The 27,205-nt window shown below is 43.7% G+C and overlaps 4 protein-coding genes across 6 annotated transcripts in view; 3 read left to right on the top strand and 1 right to left on the bottom strand.

The window, feature by feature from the left end:
• Positions 1–1,246, top strand: part of LOC117738995 — a 34,138-nt gene extending 32,892 nt beyond the window's left edge. For all 3 annotated transcript variants that reach the window (XM_034545216.1, XM_034545218.1, XM_034545217.1), the window contains one exon: positions 281–1,246. In XM_034545216.1, the coding sequence (XP_034401107.1) occupies positions 281–527 (247 nt within the window). In that variant the 3' untranslated portion in view covers positions 528–1,246. The remainder of the gene's footprint in view (positions 1–280) is intronic.
• On the bottom strand, positions 1,237–5,762 carry illr4 (immune-related, lectin-like receptor 4). Its single transcript, XM_034545228.1, has 8 exons — positions 5,630–5,762; positions 5,382–5,450; positions 3,648–3,773; positions 3,305–3,373; positions 3,013–3,066; positions 2,584–2,735; positions 1,622–1,740; positions 1,237–1,528 (listed from the first exon to the last, which is right to left on the bottom strand). Exons 1-8 carry the CDS (start codon positions 5,691–5,693, stop codon positions 1,333–1,335), a joined length of 849 nt encoding a protein of 282 aa, XP_034401119.1. The 5' UTR covers positions 5,694–5,762; the 3' UTR covers positions 1,237–1,332.
• Positions 5,763–8,718: 2,956 nt separating this feature from the next.
• On the top strand, positions 8,719–15,308 carry ak2 (adenylate kinase 2). The gene is made up of 7 exons (XM_034544642.1): positions 8,719–8,916; positions 9,859–9,984; positions 10,475–10,585; positions 11,031–11,125; positions 11,909–11,981; positions 12,558–12,777; positions 15,130–15,308. Exons 1-7 carry the CDS (start codon positions 8,818–8,820, stop codon positions 15,135–15,137), a joined length of 732 nt encoding a protein of 243 aa, XP_034400533.1. The 5' UTR covers positions 8,719–8,817; the 3' UTR covers positions 15,138–15,308.
• Positions 15,309–16,326: 1,018 nt separating this feature from the next.
• Positions 16,327–27,205, top strand: part of rnf19b (ring finger protein 19B) — a 30,883-nt gene continuing 20,004 nt past the window's right edge. Inside the window, exon 1 of the mRNA XM_034544641.1 lies at positions 16,327–16,527. The gene's annotated coding sequence lies outside the window, so the exon portion shown is untranslated. The remainder of the gene's footprint in view (positions 16,528–27,205) is intronic.

Below are 27,205 nucleotides of genomic sequence, written 5' to 3'. Positions count from 1 at the left end.
GATTTTGAATATGAATATTCGCATAGAATACTATCTTATTCTCAAACAAGTCTAAGTGAACACCTTCATCTTTAGTAGCTGTAGGGAGCTCAGACTACATCCAGGAGACTAGTGCACACGTAAAGACAGAAGATGGTTACTGATGAACTTGTTGCATCTGCAGACAGCTGTGGATTTGATTTCACTGCACACATCCTTACAACTGATCCTGATCTTTACCTGCTGTCGGTCTCAACTTATCCACCATCTTTCATTTTTGTTTTTCTCTCCGTCCATCCAGCGCGGAGTCGGTGAGGCCGCGCACCGACCTGTTCTACCTTCTCCCGGATCGCCGCTGCGTCCCCAACAGCCCCCTGTGGTTCTGCTCCACCCCTCTGGACGACGGCACCATGGAGGCCATGCTCGTACGAATCATGGCCCTCCGAGAGCTGCGGGGTCCAGATGGAGGAGCGGTGGACCGGCAGACGTCAGGTGACGCACTGTTCGTACCTGAGGAGGACGAGGAGGACGAGGAGGAGGAGGAATGACAAAGGACATGTTTTTTTCTTTTTGTTCTTTTTAGAGAAGTGTTAAATTTTGTATACAAAACTCGAAATACAGAAATTATGTCTCAAACCTACAAAAACGTATAATTTGTTGTCTTCTGCAGGTTTAATTAAGATCAGATGTTTAAATGTTTTACTTCTGAAAGCTCACATCCATGTTCTAGGATTAATTTAACTTCTGTAGTTTGAACCATTTCAAACTGTGACCTATCGGTGGGGTTTCACAGGACACTTTGACTTTGTGGCTGAGATCAAACTTGTCTTCAGACTTCTGATGGACTGAATTCATCCTCGCTCTTAAGCGCCATCAAGCCGCTCGTTTCCGTCCCTTCAGCAGCCCTCCTTGATAAGGACGTTCTAGGTTGTTTAACTATACAAAAACGTTCCACTTGCATAAAATGTCAAAGCAAAGCAAGTGCTGTGGCTTCAGTTGTTCTGCTTCCCCTTGTCATCACTCGCTCCACCACATTGTTAACGGCCTTCTGAGCCGTGTTCCAGTGCCGGATGTCTTCAGACTTCACAAGAGAGAAGAGAAGAAAAGGTTTACGTTATAACTGCTGATTTTACTGTTTGTCAAGTCTTTGGTTTGTCTCAGTTCGAGATTTACTAAAAGAAATATTGAAAAGTCATTCTTGTTTTACTTTATTTTGCATATCTCAAAAATGTAAATAAAATAAAAAAGACATTACTATTGTGCTGCATGTTTTATAACACTCACTTTTATTTTTTCGGAAATGCTTTCAGGTTACAAACAATTACACTCTGCATGAGCTTGATTACCAGATCTTCAGACGCACTTCGAACGACTAGTTTGTGCTGGTTTGTCACAAATATGCCCGTGAGTCACACTGCAGAGTTGATCAAACCAACACTTCAGGTCAACAGCTCTGTTTCCCTCCATCGCCGCACAGTCCTCTCCATCAGGATATTCCAAATTGTTTCCTTTCCAGTCGTCTGGCTCATAGGGCTTCCAAAATGCCAGACTGAGATGTTGGGAACAGAAATAACTGGTTTATTTAAAACTAGTAACTTTGATATTGTAAATTGACACAGCAATGGTTTTCACAACATCAAACCTCGGGTCCAGTGGTGAGACGTCTGTCCACAACCATGTCCCCTCCTTCTTCAAGTCCGTCAGTCCGATCCAGAACTTGCCACGAGCATGGTTTCTTCTCAGTTCCCCCTCCAGGTATTCCTCAACAGGGAAAACGCAAACATTTATACGGTCATGAAACAGTTTGAAGAGTCATGGAGTTTTTAAAAATACAATTTACAGGACTAGAGAAGTTTTGTAAGTCTTGGAAATTTGCTTCAAAATCTAAAGCGGTTTCTTTAAATTTGGGATTTACTAAATAGGATTTAAATTGTCCAGTTGCGAAGAGCGTTAAATCTGGATAGAAAAGGTAAATTAGGGAGTGAATTAGAAAATGTCAGTTTTCTTACTATAAACTCACGCAATGCCAGGAAAATGCAGACTAACAATGTGGTCTCTTGGAAAAGTAACGTAAAGACCTGGCTTGAGAAGGACCAGGACCAATGTGGACCAATGTGGACCAATGTGGACCAATGTGGACCAATGTGGACCAATGTGGACCAATGTGGACCAATGTGGACCGAGAAGTAAAACGCTTCACATTTCGACCCGGCAGAGGTAGCGTTAGCTAGCCATGCTAAAGAAGCACCGCGCTGCTGCACGTGCGCAACAGTCAACCGTGAACTCCTCACCGCGCTGACTGACGTCACTCCAGGAACCGTTACCATCGAGTCGCGCCTCCAAGTCACGTGAAGCAAGAAGCCATGTTTGCAGGTCGTACATATGGCCATACAGACAGCTTGTCATTTAGTTGTAATGTACCGTGGTTAGTTTTGGGGTTAATGTCTGGTCGTGGAAATGTATCGTTGAACAAACAGTGTATGTAATGTGTAATTATATTAATATTTAATAATCCTGTATGTGTAACGCCACCTTTCTGTGCTGAGAAGGCCACGTTCACTAATGGATGGAGACCAGGATGTGATGGACACTAATGTGTTGTACCTGCTCCTCTCTGCTGCCTATCCGAACCAGAGTTCCTCCTCGACAGCTACATGCGCGGCTGCTCTCCCCCCAGGTTGACTTGTTGGTGGAGAAATAATAGCACTCTGCTCCATGTTGCTTCCAGCCCTCTTCACACTCTGGACGTGAGTCATCTTGTGAAGAGATCACAGCAAACACACACACACACTTTTTGATCATCATCAGAAGATGCAAATGTACCGTGTTGCATAGTTTTACCTCACAGCATTTCTTTGCTGGGAAAGATGTGGAAATTGCATTGCATTACATTCAGATTACTCACATCTGAATGGAATATGAATAGAGAATAAAACTCTTTCACAGCACGGTCAGTTGAGCCCAAATAGAAATGTAACAGATTAATGTGACACTTTCTTTTATTGTTATGACGTTGCAGCTGATGAAGCTTACCTGTGACTTTGTTTCCCTGTCCTTCAAGCTTATCTGTCAGATTTTGGAGAATTTCTTTATAAGCGGATTAAAAAGAAAAGAAAAAGAACGAAGAAAAGACAAATTATAATTTGTATAACAGGAGCCCTGTTTATCAGAAGAAAATCATTTGAAGTTGAACTTAATGATGTTTGTTGATATGGATAGCACCAGGTAAAACTAGGATAAGGGCACCGTTTGAGAACAACGTGTTAAACTAGCAGAACGTCAGGTTCATCACCAACCTGCCCTCAGGTCGCCTGATGAAGCTCACCTCTGAGATTTCTCCCGAGAGCATCAACCTCATCTGTCAGTTTTTGGAGATGTCCCATGGTTTTATAAGCTGATTAAAACAAAGGAGAAAGAAGGTATAGCTTGTATAAAAGGAGTCTGTTTGTCAGGAGAAAATCAATCCCAAGATCAACTCTGTGATGTGTATTGATATGGAGAGCTCCAGGTGCAAAATAGGATTGCAAAAAAATTATGAACAGAACGTCAGAGTCACTTCTTTTCTAGCTTTCAAGGATACAACCTGAGCTGCGGTCGCCTGAAAGCCTCCAGTTCTGCCCCTCTAAAAAGCCATTGTATTGTTCCAGTCTAAACGTGTACAAACTCACAGGTCAGGCCTAGAGCGATGACAGCCGCTGCCACGAGGACGCCGAGGAGTACGAAGGCCGCTCTCTCCGGCGTGACTTTGGATCGGCTGTTTGATGCCAGTAGTTGTTGAGCAGGAGGGGTATGCACTGGAGGAACCGGGTACAGTACACCCAGTACAACATGTTGGTTTCTGTCATTTAGGCACTTATATTTTGCAAATGAAACAATGTATTGACCGAGTTAATGAGTTAAGTTTTTTTTAATAATTATATATTGTATTGTTGACTTCACATAATAAGGATATATTCACAACTAAATATATTTAAATTGAAAAGAAAAATGGGAATAAAAAAAGGGAATAAAAACAGCAAGGGGAGCTCCATTTAGGTAAGAAATAACAATGGAACAATAGTTATGATATATACACATACACACAAGATGATGTCATCACAGACAAACTTCACTTCCACAACGTGAAGAGAGACAAACAGGAAACATGGAGCTCGACATAATGTGACTCCTCTTCGTGGTCATTTCCACGTCACCACGTCACGCCGTCACCACGTCACCCCGTCATCACGTCACCCCGTCACCACGTCACCCTGTCACCACGTCACCACGTCACCACGTCACCCCGTCACCCCGTCACCCCGTCACCCCGTCACCACGTCACCCCGTCACCACGTCACCACGTCACCCTGTCACCACGTCACCACGTCACCCCGTCACCCCGTCACCACGTCACCCCGTCACCACGTCACCACGTCACCCTGTCACCCCGTCACCACGTCACCACGTCACCACGTCACCACGTCACCACGTCACCCCGTCACCACGTCACCCCGTCACCACGTCACCACGTCACCCCGTCACCACGTCACCACGTCACCCTGTCACCCCGTCACCACGTCACCCCATCACCACGTCACCACGTCACCACGTCACCAGGTCACCACGTCACCACGTCACCCCGTCACCCCGTCACCACGTCACCACGTCACCCTGTCACCACGTCACCACGTCACCACGTCACCACGTCACCACGTCACCACGTCACCACGTCACCAGGTCACCACGTCACCACGTCACCACGTCACCACGTCACCCCGTCACCACGTCACCACGTCACCACGTCACCACGTCACCACGTCACCCTGTCACCCCGTCACCACGTCACCACGTCACCACGTCACCAGGTCACCCCGTCACCACGTCACCCCGTCACCACGTCACCACGTCCTCGCTCCACTTGAGATGGTGTGTCTCTTTCTTTGCAGTTCAGTGACAAAACAGGAAAAAGCGTATTGGTAAAGACGTGTTGTCACACTTAAGTTTGTTCAGTGCTTGTATGGAATTTTCCATTTATTGTATCTCAAATGAAATCATTTATATCCGTGGTAAAGTTAATGTGTATGTTTTAAAGATCCTCCCACATAGAACATATTCTCCTAATATTACTGTATATTATATAAGTACAAATATTGAATGTGGTTTCAAAGCTCAAAGTTACATGAGGATGCAGCATTTCAAAGGAAGAATACACATTTAGTCATGAACTAAAAGATTTTTTATCACTACTGCATTTTTTTTATTCACGTAAGATTGTTCTAATTAATCAAGTTTTTATTTTTCTACTTTTAATACAGTTTTTTATTTCCACGAGCAAGCACTCGCAGAGCTCTGTATGCTTGAAGAATACACGTTTTCATTCTGACAAAAATATGGTCATAAAATCAGTTTTTCATTTTACCCACCAGGAAGCTCTGAGGGTGGCTCAGTGCTCAAGATCCTGACTTCCGAGGTCGCCGGTGAGGAAGCCATCCCTGCAACACAATGAGCCGCGTGCTGACTTTTGATTAAAGATCACACATTCATATTCCACTTCAACTCTGTCAATGAAAAGGAACAGGTAGAGGTGTTTCTGAGAAAACTCTGGTCGCACTCTTCTAAATAAGAGGGATGTAAATGCTACCACTTGACAGACAGACGGACAGATTCTCACTATCAGTGTTTCCCCTCCGACGTGTGAACTTGACTTCAGAGTACAAGACATCATCCTCAGACATGTTACCGCTGTGATCACCAGTGACTGAGAAGGTGTAACGGGGAAGTCGGGGTTTGATCTGCTGCTTTTTCTGTTTTGTTTGAGGATTTCAAAGAGGAAGTGTTGTAACTGTTGGCTGAAAGATTTGTTTTAGTAGAAAATGGTTCAAACAAAATGACAGAAAAAGGAAAGAGATTCTAGAAACTCCTATCATTACTGAATGATTTGTCACCATTAAAGTGGAAATGATAACAATAACAATACAAGTTAGCCATATGAAGACGTATGTAGTAATACTAAACATACCATCCTACATAGTTGTTAAAGTCAACAAATGTTTTGCAGGGGGGAAATTATTGTCGGAGATTTTAATATTCATGTGGATATTGACAATGATTGCCTTAGTACTGCATTTATCTCATTGTTGGACTCGATAGGCTTCTGTCAGAAAGTACAGAAACCCACTCACTGCTTTGGCCACACCCTCGACCTTGTTCTTGCATATGGCATTGTATGCCCTGGTGTATATTTGGATAGCTTTTCTCCTATTAACCTAGACCAATTGTCTTCAACGGTTTCTACTTCTAAACCGTCTACCTGTCTCTAGGACCCCATCCCAACGAGGCTGCTTAAAGACGTGTTGCCTTTAATTGGCACCTCTCTGCTGGATATTGTTAATGTGTACTTTGCTAACAGGCCATGTACCACATTCCTTCAAAGTAGCTGTAATTAAACCTCTCCTGAAGAAGCCCACTCTTAATCCAGAGGTGTTGGCTAACTACAGACCGATCTCTAACCTTCCCTTCCTCTCTAAGATCCTTGAGAAAGTAGTCGCAAATCAGTTGGGCGACTTCCTACATCAGAATAGTTTATTTGAGGAGTTTCAGTCAGGATTTAGAAAACACCACAGCACAGAGACAGCACTGGTGAAAATTACAAATGACCTCCTAATTGCATCAGATAAAGGACTCATCTCCGTACTGGTATTATTAGACCTTAGTGCTGCGTTCGACACCATTGATCATGACATCCTATTACAGAGACTGGATCAGTCGATTGGCATTTCAGGTGCCGCACTAAGTTGGTTTAAATCCTATTTATCAGATCGATCTCAATTTGTATTTGTAAACGATGAAGCCTCAATGACCACCAACGTTAATCACGGAGTTCCACAAGGTTCTGTGCTTGGACCAATTTTATTTACCTTATATATGCTTCCTTTGGGCAATATTATCAGGAAACACTCCATAAACTTCCATTGCTATGCAGACGATACTCAATTATATCTATCGATCAAACCAGAGGAGACCTACCAGCTCGCTAAAATTCAAGAATGTCTTAAAGACATAAAAACATGGATGACCTGCAACTTCCTGATGTTAAACTCAGACAAAACTGAAGTTATTTTACTGGGCCCTGAACACCTCAGAGATCAATTATCTGGTGATGTGGTTTCTGTAGATGGCATTTCCCTGGCATCCAACACCACTTTAAAGAATCTCGGAGTTAACTTTGACCGAGACTTGTCCTTTAACTCCCACGTTAAGCAAATCTCAAGGATTGCATTTTTTCATCTACGTAACATTTCAAAAATCAGGCATATCTTGTCTCAAAAAGATGCAGAAAAGCTGGTTCACGTGTTTGTTACTTCCAGACTAGATTACTGCAACTCCTTATTATCAGGCTGCTCTAATAAGTCTCTTAAATCCCTCCAGTTGATCCAGAATGCTGCAGCTCGTGTACTCACAAAAACTAAGAAAAGAGATCACATGACTCCTGTATTAGCTGCTCTGCACTGGCTCCCTGTAAAATCAAGAATCACATTTAAAATTCTTCTCCTCACCTACAAAGCCTTGATTGGTGATGCACCATCATATCTTAAGGAGCTTGTAGTACCATATTGCCCCACTAGAGAGCTGCGCTCACTAAATGAGGGGCTACTTGTGGTTCCTAGAGTCCTAAAAAGTAGGATGGGAGCCAGAGCCTTCAGTTATCAAGCTCCTCTTTTATGGAACCAGCTTCCACTTTCAGTCCGGGAGGCAGACACAGTCACCTCATTCAAGAATAGACTTAAGACTTTCCTGTTTAATAGTGCTTATGGTTAGGGCTGAATCAGGTTTGCCCTGGTCGAGCCCCTTGATATGCTGCTATAGGCTTATAGGCTGCTGGGGGATGTTTTAGGATACACTGAGCACCTATCTCATCTTCTCTCTCTCCTTATGGATGAATTTACATCTCTCCATTGCACCTTATTAACTCTGCTTCCTCCCCGGAGTCGTTGTGACTTCACGTCTCATAGGGTCCATTGGACCTGGAGGTGTCTGATGCCTGGTGAGCCGGCCTCCCGCGTTGGCCCTGCTGATGCGCCCCGCCCCCCCCTCTCTACCTCCTTCTGTTTCATGGATTGGAGTTCCATTCATACATTGTCATATTCATGTAATGTGTTTATGTAACTTTGTAAATGCTGTTCATTCTGTACACATGACATATATTGCATCTGTTCATCCGGGGAGAGGGATCCTCCTCTGTTGCTCTCCTGAAGGTTTCTTCCCTTTTTTCCCTGTCAAAGGTTATTTTTGGGGAGTTTTTCCTGATCCGATGTGAGGTCAAAGGTCAGGGATGTCGTATGTGTACAGATTGTAAAGCCCTCTGAGGCAAATTTGTAATTTGTGATATTGGGCTATACAAAATAAACTGAATTGAAATCGAATTGAATTGAAATGATTGTATAATGTAATATAATAGCAATGTTTCGTTTTTATAAAATATCAATAATTTTGCCAATAAATATTTAACTCAAATACTATTTCCAACATCAATAATAAACTTTCCAGCGCTTGTCATCATAGTTCTCAATAGTTGAACCGTGAATAAGAATTTGATTCATATTGCCAATATGTCCTTTCGGATATTACACAACGCAGCGTCACCCAGATGACATCCAATCAACGCGTAGAATTTGTGACAGAGCAGTTGGGCGGCCAATCGAAACGCCGTATCTTCTAGTAGGGGCGGGGTTTAACCCTCGGAACAGAAAAAAGAGACGGAGGCGTTTTCTTTTCTGTCTGAACTTGGCTAAAGTGTCACCAGGACGATACGGACAGACTTCACTAAAGTTTCTGCCGTGGTGGTCTCCTGGTCTCGACATGGCCCCCAGCGCGCAACTGAAGGAGGCGATAGCCGATGTGCAGGAGGGGATCCGTGCCATCCTGCTCGGACCACCCGGAGCCGGTAAAGGGACTCAGGTGAGAGGGGGGCTCATGGAGCTAGCGGTTAGCCGTTAGCGCATGGCCGGAGAGGTACAGTGCTAGCTAATGCTAACCTCACCACCGGCTCTAGGTGACCTGGTTCCGGTTGGGACTGTTAAGGTGGGTTTGTTATGCGTGTCAGTTTCATAATGAAGTTAACAACCGCGTTAGTCTTCGAGACACTTAATATAGATAAGTAATATGCCTGTTCAGTCTGAAATGAGCTACTTTAAAACACCGGTGTCAAAAGTGACCCTTTGACACCTCCTGTCGTTTATTTTATTTCTGTACCACCTGTCGTTGCGTTATACACTGCAGAATTAAAGGTCAATTAAGGGGAAACATCTACAGGTTACTTTCGTTATTGTTTCTCGTCAATCAATAACTTGTTATAATCGGTCCATGAAACATTTTATCCTCAGCCTGTCAACTACTTCTGCTCCACGATATATTTGTGCTAAATGGAAAAGTACTCCTTAGTTTCAGCTCCTGGTTCTATTGCGTGTTGCTTGCGTCGATATGATGCGTGCTGTGTTGCAGGTGTGAAGGTATGCAACAGATTTAAGTTGCTATATTGAACTTGTGTTCAGAGAGAACATTTTAAGGTGTGTCCTCTTAATCCACAATCTGTGCTCTAACTCGTCCTCATCTTATTAGCTTGTATGAAGTGGGAAACTAAGCTTCCACCTCGTTAGTAGAGAGGAGGTGTTCCTTCCTAATAATAAGATGCATACATGACAACTGGACAAACCAGAGAGGTGGCTTCTTCTGACTCGCTGTAAATCTCTGCTAATTGTCTCGCAGCCAAAATACTCAAAGTGGTTCTGATGCCCAACACCGCAGGTGGTTGTCTCTGACGGAACAGCTTCGTCCGTCTGGTTGGTGGTGATGATGTGACTCTTTTGATGATAAAAGAATCCCTCTCCTCCTCCCCTGCAGGCCCCTCGGCTAGCAGAGCAGTACTGTGTTTGCCATCTGGCCACCGGAGACATGTTGAGGGCCATGGTGGCCTCTGGCTCGGAGCTCGGAAAGAAGCTCAAGAAGACCATGGATGCCGGCAAGCTGGTAACGCTCGCGCTCATCTGCTTCTCACGATCTCTGTGTGTATTTTTCTTTCTGTGCCCTTTTAGCCCTTGTGGAGTCTGCGCGTTGACATTCCAGCGCTTCATGTTCAGTCCCACACGACTTCACGTCTCATGCTTTGTTTGTCCTCAGTGAGATTTACAGCTGAAGATGGCTTAAACACAAACAGGCGGTGCAACAAGTGTTAGACGGCAGACCAGTTTTTCCTGAGAAAAATGCATTCCTTTTTAAGTTGGAGCTCGGCCGTATATGGAACAAAGTAACACTTGTCTGTAAAAAGCAGTATCTACTTATGCAGGAATAAATACACAGGGGGCAACTCTGGTTGTATAGAAGTCTATCAGAAAATGACTCTACTTCCCTCTTGATGTATTCCCTCAGTAAACATGAGTTTATGGTCTCAATCTCTAGTTTTAAGTCTTCAATACAGCATGATGTTCATTCAATAAAATGATCTTTTGTTCATTTGCAGGTCAGTGACGAGATGGTCGTGGAGCTCATAGAGAAGAACCTGGACACGCCGCCCTGCAGGAAGGGCTTCCTGTTGGACGGATTCCCTCGCACAGTCAAACAAGCAGAGATGGTTAGTTGGTTTCATTTGATGCCTTTCTGCTGTTATGCGAATCAAAACTGTGCAGCAGTGCATGAATACCTTGTAGATCAAAATAAAAACTTAAAGGAAAGCTTTTTGGAAAAAATACATGTTTTGTTTAATGCCAGAAGAACAAATGGGAAATCACTGCACTCTGAGAGAAATAGTTCCAGCATGTAAAACCACAACCTGCTTTTACATTTGGTCTTGTGTGCACATTTAACAAACCAGATAAATATACCCTGTCGGGTGAATTTTCGACCGAGCGGGCTAGCTGGCAGCAATACGTCTTTTCATACATTTTATAATTTAACATTTCAAATGGGTGTCTTTTATTATTCGTCATAATATTGTTAAAAGAGAGAGAGAGAGCCTGGTAATGAACGATGGATATCAGTCATGTCGTATGTGTCATTCCCACGTTTGTCCGTTGCAGCTGGACGACTTGTTGGACAAGAGACACGAGAACCTGGAATCGGTGATCGAGTTCGCCGTCGATGACTCTCTGTTGGTCCGCAGGATCTGTGGCAGGTAGGAGCCGGCCTGGGAGGGAAGGAATTGTCCAAGAGAGGATCCAATTCGTTTTTTATTTGCCGGGCACAACAGTAGTTTGAGTTCCCCGAGGATGCCGCGGCTCCTTTTAGGCTGAGAAGCAGCTGGTTGATTGTTTCGTGTGAACAGAAGAGTCGATGAGGTGATGCCTTAGAGAAGTAACCCGGGAAGGTGCCCTGAGGGGGTTCGAGAGCTTGTGATGAATGTGATTTTTATGTTTATTTAATATTTCTGCCACAAAGTCACACCAGCGTTCATAAAAGCAAAATTCAAGCACAAAATCTAATTCAAAGGCCATGCCACAATCAGTAAATTCATGACATTGACCAATTTCAATCTCTTTTTGCGTTGACCTTTTTTTGAAGGAACGGAAACAAATGTTGTTTGACTGCAATGCTCTAGCTCCATTACTGCAGTGGAGATGTTTGGGTGGGACAGATGTGTTCAGTCCTTCACGTGTCAGCGCTTTTAGAAGCCGTGTGTTGTGAAATAATTTCTTAATGTTTGTTAGACTGAGTAAAAAGCAGTTTTCAAAGAGGCATCTTTTTGTCCGCGGGGGTCCTTTTGTGAGGACGAGGAGGCGGCCGCCTGCTGCCTTTACCCACCCAAGAATGCTGAGGGTTTGTTGTGGGATTTGAAAAGGCCAGTTAAGTAGTGAGTCACTGTGGCCGTCCAACCTTCGCCTGTCCTCTGCGCTCACTCTTGATTTCTTCTCCGTCCTTGTCCTGTTCCCCGACTCCCTCCTTTTCTGTGTTTTCTCAGACTAATTCATCAGCCGAGTGGCCGCTCCTATCACGAGGAGTTCAACCCCCCCAAAGAGCCCATGAAGGATGACGTAAGTAGTTTCATGATCAGCCCACTTAGAAACCACTTTTGGCTCAAGTGAAGGCTGTAAACTGGTGACAATCAGCCAACTTCAGACTGAAGTGCTTTTGATGCAATCTGAATGTATAAAATGTTTACTCTTCATTTAATACGTTGAGGTTTTTCTGTTTTAAAAAGTCCTTCATTCATTTTATTTAATTGGCAAAGACCACAAAGGAGTCAAGAGAAGATGTGTTTTTCCTTATTTTGGACATAAGAGAAAGTGAGAGAAACAGTAAAGCGAGAGGGGGGATGGCATGCACCACGGGGTCCTGGGCCGGACTTGAACCGGCGCTGCTTAACGGTACACTCCACCCAGTCAGCTGCCGGGGCGCCCGGGACTAAAGGTTTTTATCAGGTGATGACACACCAGATTTAAACCTCATCGGGATCTCTTGGGGTAACAGGAGGCGTCGTTGTCGTGGCTGACTGGATGCGACTGATTGAATATGGATCTGTCGCGTCTGGCCGATTGGACAGGTTTCACCGTCGGCCTGTTTTCTTACACTCTTTCCCTCCTAAGTGTTTTCTCTGCTCTTCCCCTCAGCTGACCGGCGAGCCGCTCATCCGGCGCAGCGACGACAACGAGAAGACGCTGCACTCTCGACTGGAGGCCTACCACCGGCAGACGGTCCCTCTGGTCAAATACTACAGTGCCAGGGGCCTGCACACGGCCATCAACGCCGCCCAGAGCCCGAACGTCGTCTTTGCCTCCATCGTGGCCGCCTTCTCCGTCGCCACGGAAATCCCCGCCCGAGCCGTCGCCTGTAAAGACCAAGTGTTCTTCATTTAGAAGTGTTTCCCCCCCACCCCCATCTTCCCCTTGCCCCTCCAATGGGCTCTTTTTTTTCCTTTTTCCTCTTCAAGGGTGGAGGTTACACAAGTTGATCGAGTGTCACAGTGGCAACAAAATGTAACTTTGCGAGGTGTAAACACGGAAGATGGAGGCTCAGGGTGACATCAGCAGTTCAAGAAATTGACTGTTCCACCAGCGTGATCCCTGTTGTAGAAACGCAACAGATTTTAAGTTGTTTTTGTTGCTCTTCATAACAGAATCAAGTCTTGAAGAGAACCGCGTAGACACAAAACAAGCTTGGCGCCCCATCAATGCTTTTATTTCAACGTACAAATGAGATCCAGTGTTTTGACATTTAGCAGATCAGACAGTCACATTTCTAGAGATGCTGTTGCATATTGTTAGCCTTTGCTGGACTGGTTTGCTCTCGTTTAATCGATGACTTTGCCCCTTTCTCTCTCTGAGTCTCTCATTCTCTTCCATTCAGCTACGTGTCCTACTCTTTGAATTCCCTTGAAGCTAGAAATACATTAGAAGCATCAGGCTGGCAGGTTGGACAATGCACGTCTTTTTTAGCTCAAATCTGTGGCACTGAGAGAAAAAGCTGTTTTGTTTTCGAGTGTCATAAAACTGTAATGTCCCTTTTTAACTGTTTGTAAAGAACACGATGCATGGTAGTATTTCCTGAGAAGTTGGCTAAAGCCAAGACAGGACGGAGGAAACGCCACTTAATGAAACCTAAAATCCAACATTTGTAGCTTGGCTAATGGTTAATTATTAAAGAATATGTAATGGTAATCCAGTTATGGTTCATGCAGGATCAGAGTTCTCAAACTGGGAGGCCTGCAGGTTGTGACGTAGCTCATGGAGGCATTCATACACGTGTTATTGATGCAATTTGTGTTACAACTGATGATCCACGCTATTTAGAGTCGGCGTGGCTTACACTTTGAGAAGATCATTATCCATCATGCCCAGTGCAAAGGGAAGTCCATAAAACCACGATGAGATCATAGAAACAAAATCTGCTCCTTTTTTACTCCAGAACTCTCTTTAAGAATAAGTCCTTCAGTATGAAAGTGATCCAGTGATGTTTGTCCGTACACCCCGCGGCACATTGTAACCAGGACCTGCTAACTGCTAATTCGGCTTACTTTTGATCGTGCCGGACCACAGTGTCAGACTTTAAAAACCTTTTCAACTTTTGTGACTCGCATAAGAAAGTCTCTCTCCGTTTCGATCGAGGAGTCAGTCACTGTGTCCACTGGAGCCTCACCCGCCTCTCACACATGGACATGCCTCCATCTTTTTTCTTCGTCCCGCAGTATAAGCTACCTCCTCTTCCTCATACCGCTCTCCCTCTCTCTGACTCCATGAATGACCTTCTTTTTTTTTTGTACGTTTGAGGGGCTGTTCTGGCTGAAAATGAACTCTGCGTTTTGATTGTAACGGCTGATTGTCAAATCGATATGCGCTCCACCGTGAAACCGAAGTAGCTGAATCTTCCCCGTGGACCTGGTTTAACAAAGGTTTACAAAGTTGTGGATGCGACATGCTGCTGTCACTTTCCTCCTAGTCGTGCATGTGACTTTCTGAGAAGCTACGTTTGTTACGCAAACGCGTTTCTCCTTTTGAGTCGATGCTTTTGTTCCTGCTGCTCCCAAGGGTGTCTCCTTTACCTTTTTGTCCCATAGGTGTTGACTCTACAGTACTAGTTACTGTAGTTGTGTGGGGAAGAAGTACAGAAGTAGTGATTTTATTTTATTTTATTTTTTCTCCCCTCCTGTGATAACTGACATTTTGGAAACTGCCTCTGAACTCTTGAGTATTCACCCTTGAATCGTCTCACCCTCCTTGACCTATTTGCTTCCCTGCTCTGTATTCACCTGGTGTTGGTTTTCAGTGGAAACTTCTTGCATGCACGCCGTGTCACTTGCACCTTGCCCTTGATTACTAATGTGTTTGTATTCTCTCCGGGGTTGTTGATGGAAAACAATAGCAGATGTTCAGGGAGGCCCATTAGATCAGATTTCACTCCTATACAGCTCAACAAGACAATTTCATGCCAAATGTTCCTCTTTTTTAATATTTTTTTTTAATATATTATATCCTGTGCTCACTGATTTCTTTGTTTCTTTTGTATTTATTGCTCAGTGAATGTATGGATTTAGACACCTGAGGGAAAACCTTGCCGTTGGTTTTGTTCACCCTTAAATGAACATTTGAAATGGAGCGTGTTGCTCTCGCCGAAAAAATAATGTTTAGTCATGTTTCATTTTCTCTGTAATTCACCCACAACTTGTCTTCTCCCTTTCTCTTCCAGCTGGTTGAATGCTGAGCTGCCCCGAGGCGAAGGATTGGATTTGGCATAAGATCTTGGGTGGGTGGACAGACGAAGGGGGTGGGGGGCTTCAGACAATGTAGGGAGTCCTTAGACTTGGAAGTTGCTGTGGGGCTTGTGTTGCTCCTTCGAATAAATCATGCGTTCCTACAGTACAATCATCCCATTTTGTGCAGCTTTCATTTCTTTTTTGTTTTGAGGTAAGTCTTAATATACCTGTTGGATTTTCTCGTTTTAGTCAAAAAATGACTCCAGGATGGCTGATGTTGCCCCGGTAAAGAAAGACATGTTATTTGTGGCCCTCAACCAGATGAATCCAGCCTGTGTGGAAGATTTTTAAAAAGGCATTAAAACGATAAACACGAAGCGACATGAAAAGACGAGAAAACCCAAATGAAACAAAATGGGAGAAAAATAATAATTTTGGTGTCGTATACTGGAGAAAAAAAACCCACTAATCACAGCAGATGAGAGCCAAAGTCGAACATCTAACACTGTTAAATAATAGTCCGTTTTAGATTTTATAGTCAAAGATAAATGTATCCAATGGCTTTAAAATCAACATGACTACTATTCATTTATTTTACTGCATGACTAAATTCAGTAGTTACATTTTGAAGTGCACTGTTAACGTGTTGTAAAATAACCCGAACAGTGTCTCAATTAGAGATGAAGTGTGAGATTTTAGAATTACATTAATTTACAGTAAAATAAATGTGTTTTGTTAATTATATAATTTCATTTCTGTTAAAAAAAAGTAATTTATAATGTAACTAAAGCTGTTAAATAAGAAGTTCCCTCTGAAATCTTGTGACCAGAGCATAAAATGAAATACTCAAGTAAAATGCAAGTACCTCAAACCTGTACTTCGTACTGTACTTTAGTAAATCAGTAGTTGACATGATAGCAGACTAATACGATAAGAGCTATCCCAGTTATATTGTGAGTGAGTGATGAAACACAATGGCTACCTGGAGGCCAACACAATGCCCTTTGTTTCCTTCACTGCCAAAACAAAACACTTCCCACTTGGTTTCCTTTTGTCTCCGGGTTCCCATAAACGCGTCTTGGTTTATTTTTGGGGGTTTTAAATCGTAAACGCCAGCTGAAGTTCCTGAGGGGCGGTGACGTCACGGGGTGGGGTTTCCGTATTGTGGACGTAGCGTCACCGACCGGGGCTTTCCTCCATAGAGAGCGAGAGAGAGCGAGAGAGAGCGAGAGAGAGCGAGCTGCGGAGATTTAACTTTGAGTTTCTGCGTTGCGCAAGAACGAGAAAAGGCTGCGGTGACCTGCAGGAGCTTCCCTGAGCGCGAGAGCGAAGGTCCGTTTCTACTTCCATCTTCCCCGAGAGGAGCCGTCGAGGAGAGCCGGTGCTGAGCGGTAAGTGGCCCGGCAGCGAACGCGCCGCGTGAGCCGTACGTCTAACGGGAGGAGCTCTCCCGCTTTCTATCGAGCAGTTGGGTTAAAACGAGCGAGGCTTCCGCTTCAAGCCTCTCGGTGTTATTAACGAGCATGACGGTCACATCCTCCGTGTCAGTCAGGAGGGTCGAGTCGGACCAGAACCACCCGAACTGTCATCAGCAGTCTCTCCGTGTTACGGGAGGAAACGACCCAGTGTCCGGTCTCAGAGCCGCCGCATCACCCTAAACTCTAAAAACAAAATGTCTTCAGTTTCAGCAGCCTATCCAGCCATTGTCCGAGTCATCCAGGATGTCTCGGAGTTGAAGTCTTTCCCCCTTTCACAGAAGGCTCCCCTTCTGCTCTGCCACTCCCTGGTCCCTTTGGGCTGAGGACATGCTGTCTGTCCCCGTGGAGAAGGACAACACACACACACACACACACACACACACACACACACGTACATGAGCTCAGAGCAGAAGGAGATCCTCTGAGACATGAGCTCCTCTCAGGAATGTTATGGGACTATTTTGTGGGTTGGTTTCTGATTGGAGACAGATGTCTTTATTTTTATCATGATGCTTCTCAGGGTGTAAAAGGTGTGGTGATATTCTCCAGCATCGTAATGTCTTTGGGTTGGAGAAATACTAACTGAATGCTGAAGGTGCTGATGAACAACAAGCTAAAACAGGTTGTACTCTTCCAGGCTGTAAATACATCCCAGTTGGGAGTTGTTCTGTCTTCATGATGTTTGGATATGGTGGATTTGGTCAGATGTATTTCTAAGAGAACAAGCAGAACTGAGGCAAACGGCAAGTAACGTTTATTAATGTCTGTTAGGGAAATGAGCTGCGCTCGGACCCATCTTTAAAAGGAAGGGCACATGTTATTACATGAACATCTCTCCAGAAGTTGTTCTGAAAGTAAACGCCACCCAGCTGCTGCTCCCTTTGAGCTAGAACCAATAGTAATAGTATTATATCTTATCGATAAACAGTCTAAACAGCCATTGTTAATGTCAACTGTACTTATCCCACTCGGACCAGTCAAAATGTCTGCTGTGGAAAAGGTCTCAATGTTCTAATTGTTGGCATCGCTCGGAGAACTACATTATTGATTAGAACATATTAATAACACTAAAGAGTTGTTTGCCGGTCTGGTTTGAGAGCGGTACTCTAAACTAACCTCAAACCCTGGGATGTCTTTATCGACACCTTGTTTCCTCTTTATCAACTGAAACTGGGCAAAGAAAACCAAACGATAATGCTTCCAGACAGGTGCAGCTCCTCTGGACAGGGTAGTTTAAATATAAGGGCCTGACCCTGCATAACCTTTGGAATATGAAATCCCTCTTACGATTGTAGCCAAACAAAAGCACGATATATCCTTTAGTTGGAAGGTGACCCTGAACCAGATGCCATTGGGGGGGAGAAAACATCATATTTCTGTGTTAACGGATGTAAGATCAAATCACCTTGGCCGATGTCGACAGCAGTTCCTCTCGCTCTCGTCACTTGGGTCTGACCGTTGCCTCATCCAGAGGAGGTTTGTCTGTCATTGTGGGCTTCAGGTGAAGACGTACGACTTGCAAGTGCATCTTTCACTGTTTTTGTGACACCATCCAAACAATTATTAGATTAAAAGAAAAACTGTGAATTTTGCAGCCAATGGGGCAAAGTAACTTTTTCCTTAACTGTTTGCAACCCTACAGTTAAGTACGGAAGTAGTGGCAGTAGTAGTACTAGTGGTAGTCGTAGTAGTACTAGTAGTACTAGTGGTAGTCGTCATCGTAGGAGTCGTAGTAGTACTAGTGGTACTAGTGGTAGTCGTCATCGTAGGAGTCGTAGTAGTAGTAGTAGTAGTACTAGTGGTACTAGTGGTAGTCGTCATCGTAGGAGTCGTAGTAGTACTAGTGGTAGTCGTCATCGTAGGAGTCGTAGTAGTACTAGTAGTACTAGTGGTAGTCGTAGTAGTAGTAGTAGTCGTAGTAGTACTAGTGGTAGTCGTCATCGTAGGAGTAGTAGTAGTCGTAGTAGTACTAGTGGTACTAGTGGTAGTCGTCATCGTAGGAGTCGTAGTAGTACTAGTGGTAGTAGTACTAGTGGTAGTCGTCGTCGTAGTAGTACTAGTGGTAGTCGTCATCGTAGGAGTCGTAGTAGTACTAGTAGTACTAGTGGTAGTCGTAGTAGTAGTAGTAGTCGTAGTAGTACTAGTGGTAGTCGTCATCGTAGGAGTAGTAGTAGTCGTAGTAGTACTAGTGGTACTAGTGGTAGTCGTCATCGTAGGAGTCGTAGTAGTACTAGTGGTAGTAGTACTAGTGGTAGTCGTCGTCGTAGTAGTACTAGTGGTAGTCGTCATCGTAGGAGTCGTAGTAGTACTAGTAGTACTAGTGGTAGTAGTAGTAGTGGTAGTCGTCATCGTAGTAGTTGTAGTAGTACTAGTGGTAGTAGTACTAGTGATAGTCGTCATCGTAGGAGTCGTAGTAGTACTAGTGGTAGTCGTCATCGTAGGAGTCGTAGTAGTACTAGTGGTAGTAGTACTAGTGGTAGTCGTCATCGTAGGAGTCGTAGTAGTACTAGTGGTAGTAGTAGTCGTCATCGTAGTAGTTGTAGTAGTACTAGTAGTACTAGTGGTAGTAGTACTAGTGATAGTCGTCATCGTAGGAGTCGTAGTAGTACTAGTGGTAGTCGTCATCGTAGGAGTCGTAGTAGTACTAGTGGTAGTCGTCATCGTAGGAGTCGTAGTAGTAGTAGTACTAGTGGTAGTCGTCATCGTAGGAGTAGTAGTAGTAGTAGTACTAGTGGTAGTCGTCATCGTAGTAGTAGTGGTGGTAGTAGTAGTAGTAGTACTAGTGGTAGTCGTCATCGTAGGAGTAGTGGTAGTAGTAGTGGTGGTGGTAGTAGTAGTAGTCGTAGTAGTAGTGGTGGTAGTAGTGGTGGTAGTAGTAGTAGTCGTAGTAGTAGTGGTGGTAGTAGTAGTAGTAGTACTAGTGGTAGTCGTCATCGTAGGAGTAGTAGTACTAGTAGTACTAGTGGTAGTCGTCATCGTAGTACTAGTGGTAGTAGTAGTAGTCGTAGTAGTAGTGGTGGTAGTAGTAGTACTAGTGGTAGTGGTAGTAGTAGTAGTCGTAGTAGTAGTGGTGAGCATCAAAGGCCTTCTCAGGTCTTGTTAACATGTTCTGTCATCACAGATGGCTTGGTTTGTATACATTATATTGATTCTATCAGCTTTAAATCTGCATATTTCATTGATAACTAAGAACTAATAGCAACCAATACCATAGTCTCTGTGGGGTTGAGGTTGACGGGGCAGATGCTTCACTGCTTCCTGACTGGTTAGACCTTCAGGCCATATCTGTACCAAAACGCAGGTGTGGTGTTAACGTCAGTGTACCCGAACCTACTTATCGCATGTCTTTCCCAGTGGTGTTCACAAATATGCTTTGGTCGTTTGCAAAAGGGCTCATTTTCCTTCTCTAAACCAACTAACCAATAAGTCAAAAAGAGAGAGAGAGATTAGAAACCCACTAATGGGTCTTTGTCATTAAAGTGGCAATATGGACATTGTCCAACCGTGTGGTCCGTTTCCTCGGAAAATACTGTGCAAACATCAATAGATAAAAACATATTCTCCCACACGCACATTCTGTTATTCAAATTAATTTGACGTTTGCTTTCAGGGCATCAAAGGGAAGCCAACGTTTTATGAGGAGCGGCATTTTGCCAGATGTTTGGATGGATTTTTAGGGAAGAGGATTATGCACACACACACACACAGACGTACACACACACACACACACACACACACAATCTCTCGTGTGAGTGTTGGGCTGGATTCCTGGGAAGAGTTTAGTTGTGTCTCTTCCACAGAACTGCCTTCCTTATCTATAATATCGCTCTCATCACCAACCCGCCCCCTCATGCACACGCCATAATCCAACCTCTTTGCCTACAAAGGAACACCGCACAGCGTTTTGTATGTGGGCGACCCTGCTGTTCCTAAAGTCTTTCTTGTGCCGATGTGTGAAATATTGACTATAAACAATAAGTACTTCATGTTCTGCGTGACAGTAACTTCAGCTCTCCTCTGTTCGGGCTGTTCATTCTTCTTTTGAACAAAAAGGCATTAAGTGTAAACGGCTTCATTCTTTTCATGTTTGTGAGTCCGCAATTACTTTATTTACAAGGGTTGTATGGGCCACATGTGAACATGTATTACACTCAGAACTTATTGAAATAAACTACAACATTGAGTGAATCTCCTTAATATCACCATTCAATATTTTCTGATGATCGATATATATAACTACAGTCAGCAGTCGGTTATCTTAGCTTAACATAAAGACCGGACTGTTTGTATGGATAAAAGAAAGGAGATATAGCGTGTTACTGTTGTAGAGGTGCTTTTAGGTAGATTGTATTACTTTTGGATAGAGCCAACCTGTGGTTTACAGTCTTTGTGCTAAGCTAAGCTAACCGTCTGCTGGCCGAGAGGCACTTCAGCCTAAACTCTGGGGTTGAGTTACTCTTTAAGAATGACTGGAGGAGGGGGGTTTCACTTTCCCTTATTTCCCCCACCCTTCAACGGCACTGCAGTTGGACCAAGCAGGCCTCAGGTCTTCCTGCAAATCTTTGTGTGGAGCCTAGAACTGTGGGACGTTGAAAGAGAGAGGGCGTGGCCTCTGCGAGTGCTTAATTAAACATTCATTCCTAATTTGTGTGGGAGGAGGTGGCGGCGAGGTGACCCGACACACCGAGCATCAACACTTGGTTCTCTCTGTGTGTCATTATAACCCGGTTAATCAGCCATGATATGTAATCTGTGTGACTCAGCCGATCCGTCTGCTCACTGGAAGGAGCCTTGACTTCCTCTGAACCACTTGAACGCTGCGTGAGCGTGTGTTTGCGGGTGTGCACGCGTGTCTTTGTGTGCGTGCGTGCATGTGTGTTTTTTTTTCTTCGAGGACCAAACGTTCCCACAGAGTTCCTCTAAAGTGATGTTGTTTTGCTTGGCCCCTCCTGCGTTTAAGAGAAGGAACATTTAGCCTCTAATAATAATGAGGATGTGCAGTCCTTGCTGGTGAACTATGTGGTCCATTAAAGCCGTAAGCAGCTGCAGGCCGCTAGGGAAGAGGATGCCTAACAACAGAACAACGGCTACGCCACTGTTTTGTTGAGTGCAGCTGAAACAACAAAATCCCCATCAAGAACTCTGCTCCCTGGCTTTCATTAGCTACGCTGGCCATGAAGATGTAGGTCCCTCCGTGGTCTTAACATTTTCAACTAAATATAGATATTGGTTGCACGATATTGTTAAACGCACCGCTTCCCTGTCACTCTAGCATCCTCCTCAGAGCTGTTGAAAGAGCATTTCCAGCAACATTTACGTGAAAGGATATGATCTAACTGCAGAGGTTTGAGGCCTTTTTTCACCCTGAAAACTGCTGTTTGAAGTGTTTCAAACCTTCAGTGTTTTATATGTAATACAGTGGCACTTGCAGTCAATATGCAGAATAATTCATGGTAACTTTACCTGCTTCTGTGCTACGATTACTGCAGTGCTGTAAAATAAGTGGGTGGTTACCTGATAGTTTGGCAGTTGTTGGCATCATATAGTGTGTTGAACTTGTTTTTTATTTTGTAAATCTTTGATCTTCTTGTTGGATTATGTCGGTCATATCGAGGCATCATGATTAAAATGAGACCAGTAGAAAGCTGTGCTTGTATTAAACTTTAAGCTCAAGATTCCGAATATATAAAAGTAGTAATCTGAATACTTCTTCCAGCTGGTAAAACAAGCCATTTTTATTTAGCTAATTAAGCAGCAAATTTGTCTTTTCTTTTTATTTAACATTTTTTATTATTATGGTTTGAAGTTGGTCTGCGATTTCTCTGTCGAAGCATGAGAATTAGACACAACAGGGTCATGGTTTAACTAGCTCATTGCTCCCTAAACACACTCACACACACACACACACACACACACACACACACACACACACACACACACACAATACATTACATTATTAGCTCCTGTGTTGAGTAGGGGACCACCTGTTCCGCTCTCAGATTAGAATGGTTTTAGTCGTCCTTACTACAAACGGACTGAGCCCAGCCGGCTCTCTGTGGATCTGTCTGCTCATGTTAAAACAAAGTCATCAGTCACTTCAGACTGCAGCCTTTTAGCCAAGGCTCTTATCTAAAGTAAGGAAAACGCATTAGAACACTGAGTGCAACAACAGGAACATCCATTTGGCGAAACGTTAGACAGAGATTACTTTTTTTTTTTATTGGTTTTGTGTGACTACAGTAAGCTGTGTTTAAAATCAAAAGGGTTTATGTCGCATTTATGTATAAAATATGTTGCGACACATCGACACGGCAGTGAGAAGGGGAGAAACCGGACCACTTTCCCCGGAATCAACAAAAGCAATAAACAGCAGTGAAGTTCTCAGGAACAGCCGGTCCTCGGGACACTTAATAAATAATGAGTTGGGAAGAATGTGGAGAAACATAATGGTGTGATTATGTGACGTAAAAAGGCTGCAGTGCGTCACTGAAAGTGCTGAAGTACACTATCAAGTAACTGTGCTTATGTACACCTTGTACATTGCTTGAGTAAGTTACACTCCTGACTTCTTGAGATAGGGTAAGGAGCTCGGACATCAGGGGGGAGCTTGGAGTCGAGTCGCTGCTCCTTCGTGTCCAAAGGAGTCAGCTGAGGTGGTTCGGGCATCTAGTCAGGATGCCTCCTGGACGCCTCCCATTAGAGGTTTTCCGGGCACGTCCAACTGGTAGGAGGCCCCGGGGAAGACCGAGGACACGCTGGAGGGATTATATCTCCCGGCTGGCCTTGGAACGCCTCGGGATCCCCCAGAATGAGCTGGAAAGTGCTGCGGGTGAGAGGGAAGCCTGGGTCGGCCTACTGAACCTGCTGCCACCGCGACCCGACCCCGGATAAGCGGCTGATAATGGATGGATGGATGGATTAAATGTTTTCTTTATTCGACATTCAGAGCAATGATATAGCAGCAAAAAACAGTTATGTATGTATCTATGTATGTAGCGCCACCTATGTTATAAGACAGCTTCTTACGGGTTAAGATATCAGTAGTATTAAACCATTGATTTAATATGAATAATTGACATTATAGTTAACAAATTAAACTTACCACAGGGCCCATTTTGTAGCTTTTCGGGCCATATAATAATAATAATAATATATTCACATTTTGACATGTAATATACTTTGACGTTCAAGACAGAAGTACTGTGTATTTAGAAATGCCACCACTGGTCACTCAAGTGAAAAAAAAGAACTCGGATGATAACTGACGTGTCATGGCTGGCAGTGAATCCCCTGTTGCATAACAGCAATCAATTCTGATAACAGCACACCTGTAGCAACCATCTTATTTGTGTGTGCGTGCGTGCGTGCGTGTGTGTGTGTGTGTGTGTGTGTGCGTGCGTGCGTGCGTGTGTGTGTGTGTGTATGTGTATGTGTGTGTCCATTCTTCACTGCGGCCTCTCTAATGTGGATTAACCTGCCAGAGAAACCCACGTAAGCTGAATCACTTCAGTCTTCAGGACACTTATTAAACATATTTATGTTATTTAATAGGAAACTAACGACATGGACTTATTGATTCTTAACATTAGCTTGTGTTGCATTGTCTTAATGCTCAGTTAAGTGATGTGTAAAGTGGTGAATGCATCATTTTAGGTTGGTTTTTTTTCTTGCAATTATTTCTTTAAAGTTATGTTTTAATTAATGGTTCAGCATCCAAACAAATGTACAACTAATCTATTCAAAAACATCTAGATAGTTTAAGATATTAAATAAAGCATTTTAATGTAATTACAGAGTGTTTCTGACTCTTCAGCCAATTACATGACAGCATTGTGTCTCGAGGGCTCATTGTAAAACATGGAAATGTATTTTTCACTCTTCTGGGCGACGAACATAGTATAAATAATAATACGAATGAGTTTGCAAATATATTGTGCACAATTATTTTTTCAAATTAACAAAATATTGGTGGGGACAATTGTGTATTTCCCAACACTTTGGTCGTGATTAATCCCTATGGACCATATGCAAACCTACGCCCTTGAGTCATAATCAAAACCTTTATAACATTCACGAAGGGAGGATAGCAGTTGGACTGCATTAGTTTGCATTAGTTTTATGCTGAGCGTGTGAACACACCGCTTTGTGTGCGCGGGGTGCCAGTTGCAGCATGCAGGTTGGCCTGGCCCTGCTGCACGGAGAGACCCGGGAGGTGCTGAGGCCTAAATTCAGCTTCTAAAACTGAACAGTGTCTGAAAGTTGCTGAGAGAAGATTACCTGCAGAACACACCGGTCTGTCTGCCTGCCTGCCTGTCTGTCTGTCTGTCTGCCTGCCTGCCTGTCTGTCTGTCTGTCTGCCTGCCTGTCTGTCTGTCTGAGGGTGGGTCAAAGATCAAGGATTTCCCAAATGACTTTCCATGCTGGCACAGTTCTAGAGATCTGAGAGCAGGTGTTCTGGGTATCTTTGTCCATTGGTAAGCCCAACAAGAAACCCTCAGTGACCACCATCCATTTCATTTTGAAGACCATCGTAAACGCTGCATTCAAGGCCCCATTTAGCAACTGAAGAGCCCGCGCTGCGCTCCCTCCAAGTAGGGCTCTTTGGCAGCCGTGGTCCTATTCATCTCTTCCTTCTGCCTCAACAGGAAGTGAACTCTGCTTAACTCGCATGGCTTTACTTGAAATCTGATCAAATAACACAATCAAGGAACAGAGAGTATACATCAAAATATATATATATATATATATATTCTAAAATACTTAGTAGTGGAGTAAAAAGTACAAAACACTTTTCACGCTACATTCCACCACAGGAGATATCACACCTTATAAAACCGTGTTTCTGTCCTGAGAACACAGACTGCTGCTGCTTTCATTACAACCTTCATTTCAGTTAATTACACAGATGGCAGGAATAAAAACCAGCAGCGTTCTTTGTCCTGAGCAACAGTTTTAAACTGGGAAAGCTTCAGTCAACAGTTTAATCTTGCAATCGTCATCTTTCTTTGCATTCATGTTGCACGGTGTTATGTACAAACCATCTCACACACACACACACACACACACACACACACACACACACACACACACACACACTCACACACTTATTTCACTATTTCTGTAGAAGCAACCTCTCCAGTGACAGACAGTCTGAAGCTGCAGTCGGCAGAGGTGTGTGTGTGTGTGTGTGTGTGTGTGTGTGTGTGTGTGTGTGTGTGTGTGTGTGTGTGTGTGTGTGTGTGTGTGTGTGTGTGTGTGTGTGTGTGTGTGTGTGTGTGTGTGTGTGTGTGTGTGTGTGTGTGTGTGTGTGTGTGTGTGTGTGTGTGTGTGTGTGTGTGTGTGTGTGTGTGTGTGTGTGTGTGTGTGTGTGCGTGCGTGCTGAATTGAGCAGCAGTGGGGTAGGAGGACAAGTGTGGAACAAAGTGTGTGTGTTGAGCATGTTGATAACAAATCAGGTCCAGATTGTGAAGTTCTCAGGCTGTTCAGACCAGATCTGCCAAAGGATGCCATGATGATCACAGCTCCCTCTGTCGCGCTCTTTCTCTATCTCTCTTTCTTTTTCTCTATCTCTCTTTCTTTTCTCTTCTCTTTCTCTCCTTTCTTTTTCTCTTCTTTCTCTATCTCTATCTCTTCTCTTTCTCTTTCTCTCTTTCTCTATCTCTTCTCTTTATCTTTCTTTCTTTCTTTTTCTCTTTCTCTCTTCTCTTTCTCTATCTCTCTTTCTCTCTTTCTCTCTCCCTCTCTTTCTTTTTGAGAACCATAGCAATCCAATGATAATAATGTACCGACATGATAGCCTTTCACAGACTGATGTTGACCAAATGTTGATTGACATTGTGAGCTGTCCAATCCCAGAGGTACGAGGTTACAGCTTATATCTGCATTAGTTTCTCATCTGGCCTGGACGAGTGTTCCCTGTGGCCCTAATTTGTCATCGTAGTTGAGGTTGACTGTGAATCTGCCACGTCTGTAACTCTTGATTCTGGGATTTGGGGTTGTATTTTTATTTTAATAAATTGTTTTGCATAATTTGTTATTTTCTCCGCGCTTTTCTTCCACCTCTTTTCCCGGTCTAGAAGTATGCAGGCTGCGTTGGCGATTATAAAGAAAAGGTTTGACGTCATTTTGGGTTCAAATTCAGGAGGTTCCTCTCGCTACACAGCATGGAGACCCAAGCAAGAATTCTTTGTAATTATTCTATGAACATAAATTCTACTATATAATGTAATACGACTAATAATATTGTATCTAAATGTTATATAGTGTAATATTTATTCATCAGAGCCTTGACATACCTGGTGGATAATGTCAGTTAGTTGGGTAAAACACAGACTAATCCAAGCCGGTGAGACGGTTACCAACACTTTGGCTCAATGTGGTGTGTTTTTGTACACCTCAGACTTCTAGTCAAACCAGAACAATAAATATGAGACGAGGGAGCAGATGAAGAGATCTGACACGAGATGAAGAAGTAAAATACGTCCTCGGAGAAGAGGGAAATCTTTATCGGCACTCGACAATCTCGCCTCCTCAAAACAAACAGAAGCAAGCGTGTGTGTTGTTGTCACGGGAGACGTCCGAGGCGTTTCTT

Source organism: Cyclopterus lumpus, chromosome 11 (genome assembly GCF_009769545.1).
Source record: "Cyclopterus lumpus isolate fCycLum1 chromosome 11, fCycLum1.pri, whole genome shotgun sequence".
Taxonomy (NCBI): Eukaryota; Metazoa; Chordata; class Actinopteri; order Perciformes; family Cyclopteridae; genus Cyclopterus; species Cyclopterus lumpus.
The sequence above is the reverse complement of the archived record's forward strand: the minus strand, read 5'-3'. Positions and strand labels throughout refer to the sequence as shown.

What these genes read in the sequence shown, in the direction of transcription:
- illr4 (XM_034545228.1), bottom strand. Translation starts at nt 5,693, where the DNA reads ATGTCTGAGGATGATGTCTTGTACTCTGAAGTCAAGTTCACACGTCGG. An exon ending in ACAGGGAAACAAAGTCACAG is followed by an intron (nt 2,736 to 3,012) that starts GTAAGCTTCATC and finishes TCTCTTCACAAG; the next exon opens with ATGACTCACGTCCAGAGTGT. An exon ending in GTCTCACCACTGGACCCGAG is followed by an intron (nt 1,529 to 1,621) that starts GTTTGATGTTGT and finishes CCAACATCTCAG; the next exon opens with TCTGGCATTTTGGAAGCCCT.
- ak2 (XM_034544642.1), top strand. Translation starts at nt 8,818, where the DNA reads ATGGCCCCCAGCGCGCAACTGAAGGAGGCGATAGCCGATGTGCAGGAG. An exon ending in GAGCCGGTAAAGGGACTCAG is followed by an intron (nt 8,917 to 9,858) that starts GTGAGAGGGGGG and finishes CCTCCCCTGCAG; the next exon opens with GCCCCTCGGCTAGCAGAGCA. An exon ending in AAGAGCCCATGAAGGATGAC is followed by an intron (nt 11,982 to 12,557) that starts GTAAGTAGTTTC and finishes TCTTCCCCTCAG; the next exon opens with CTGACCGGCGAGCCGCTCAT.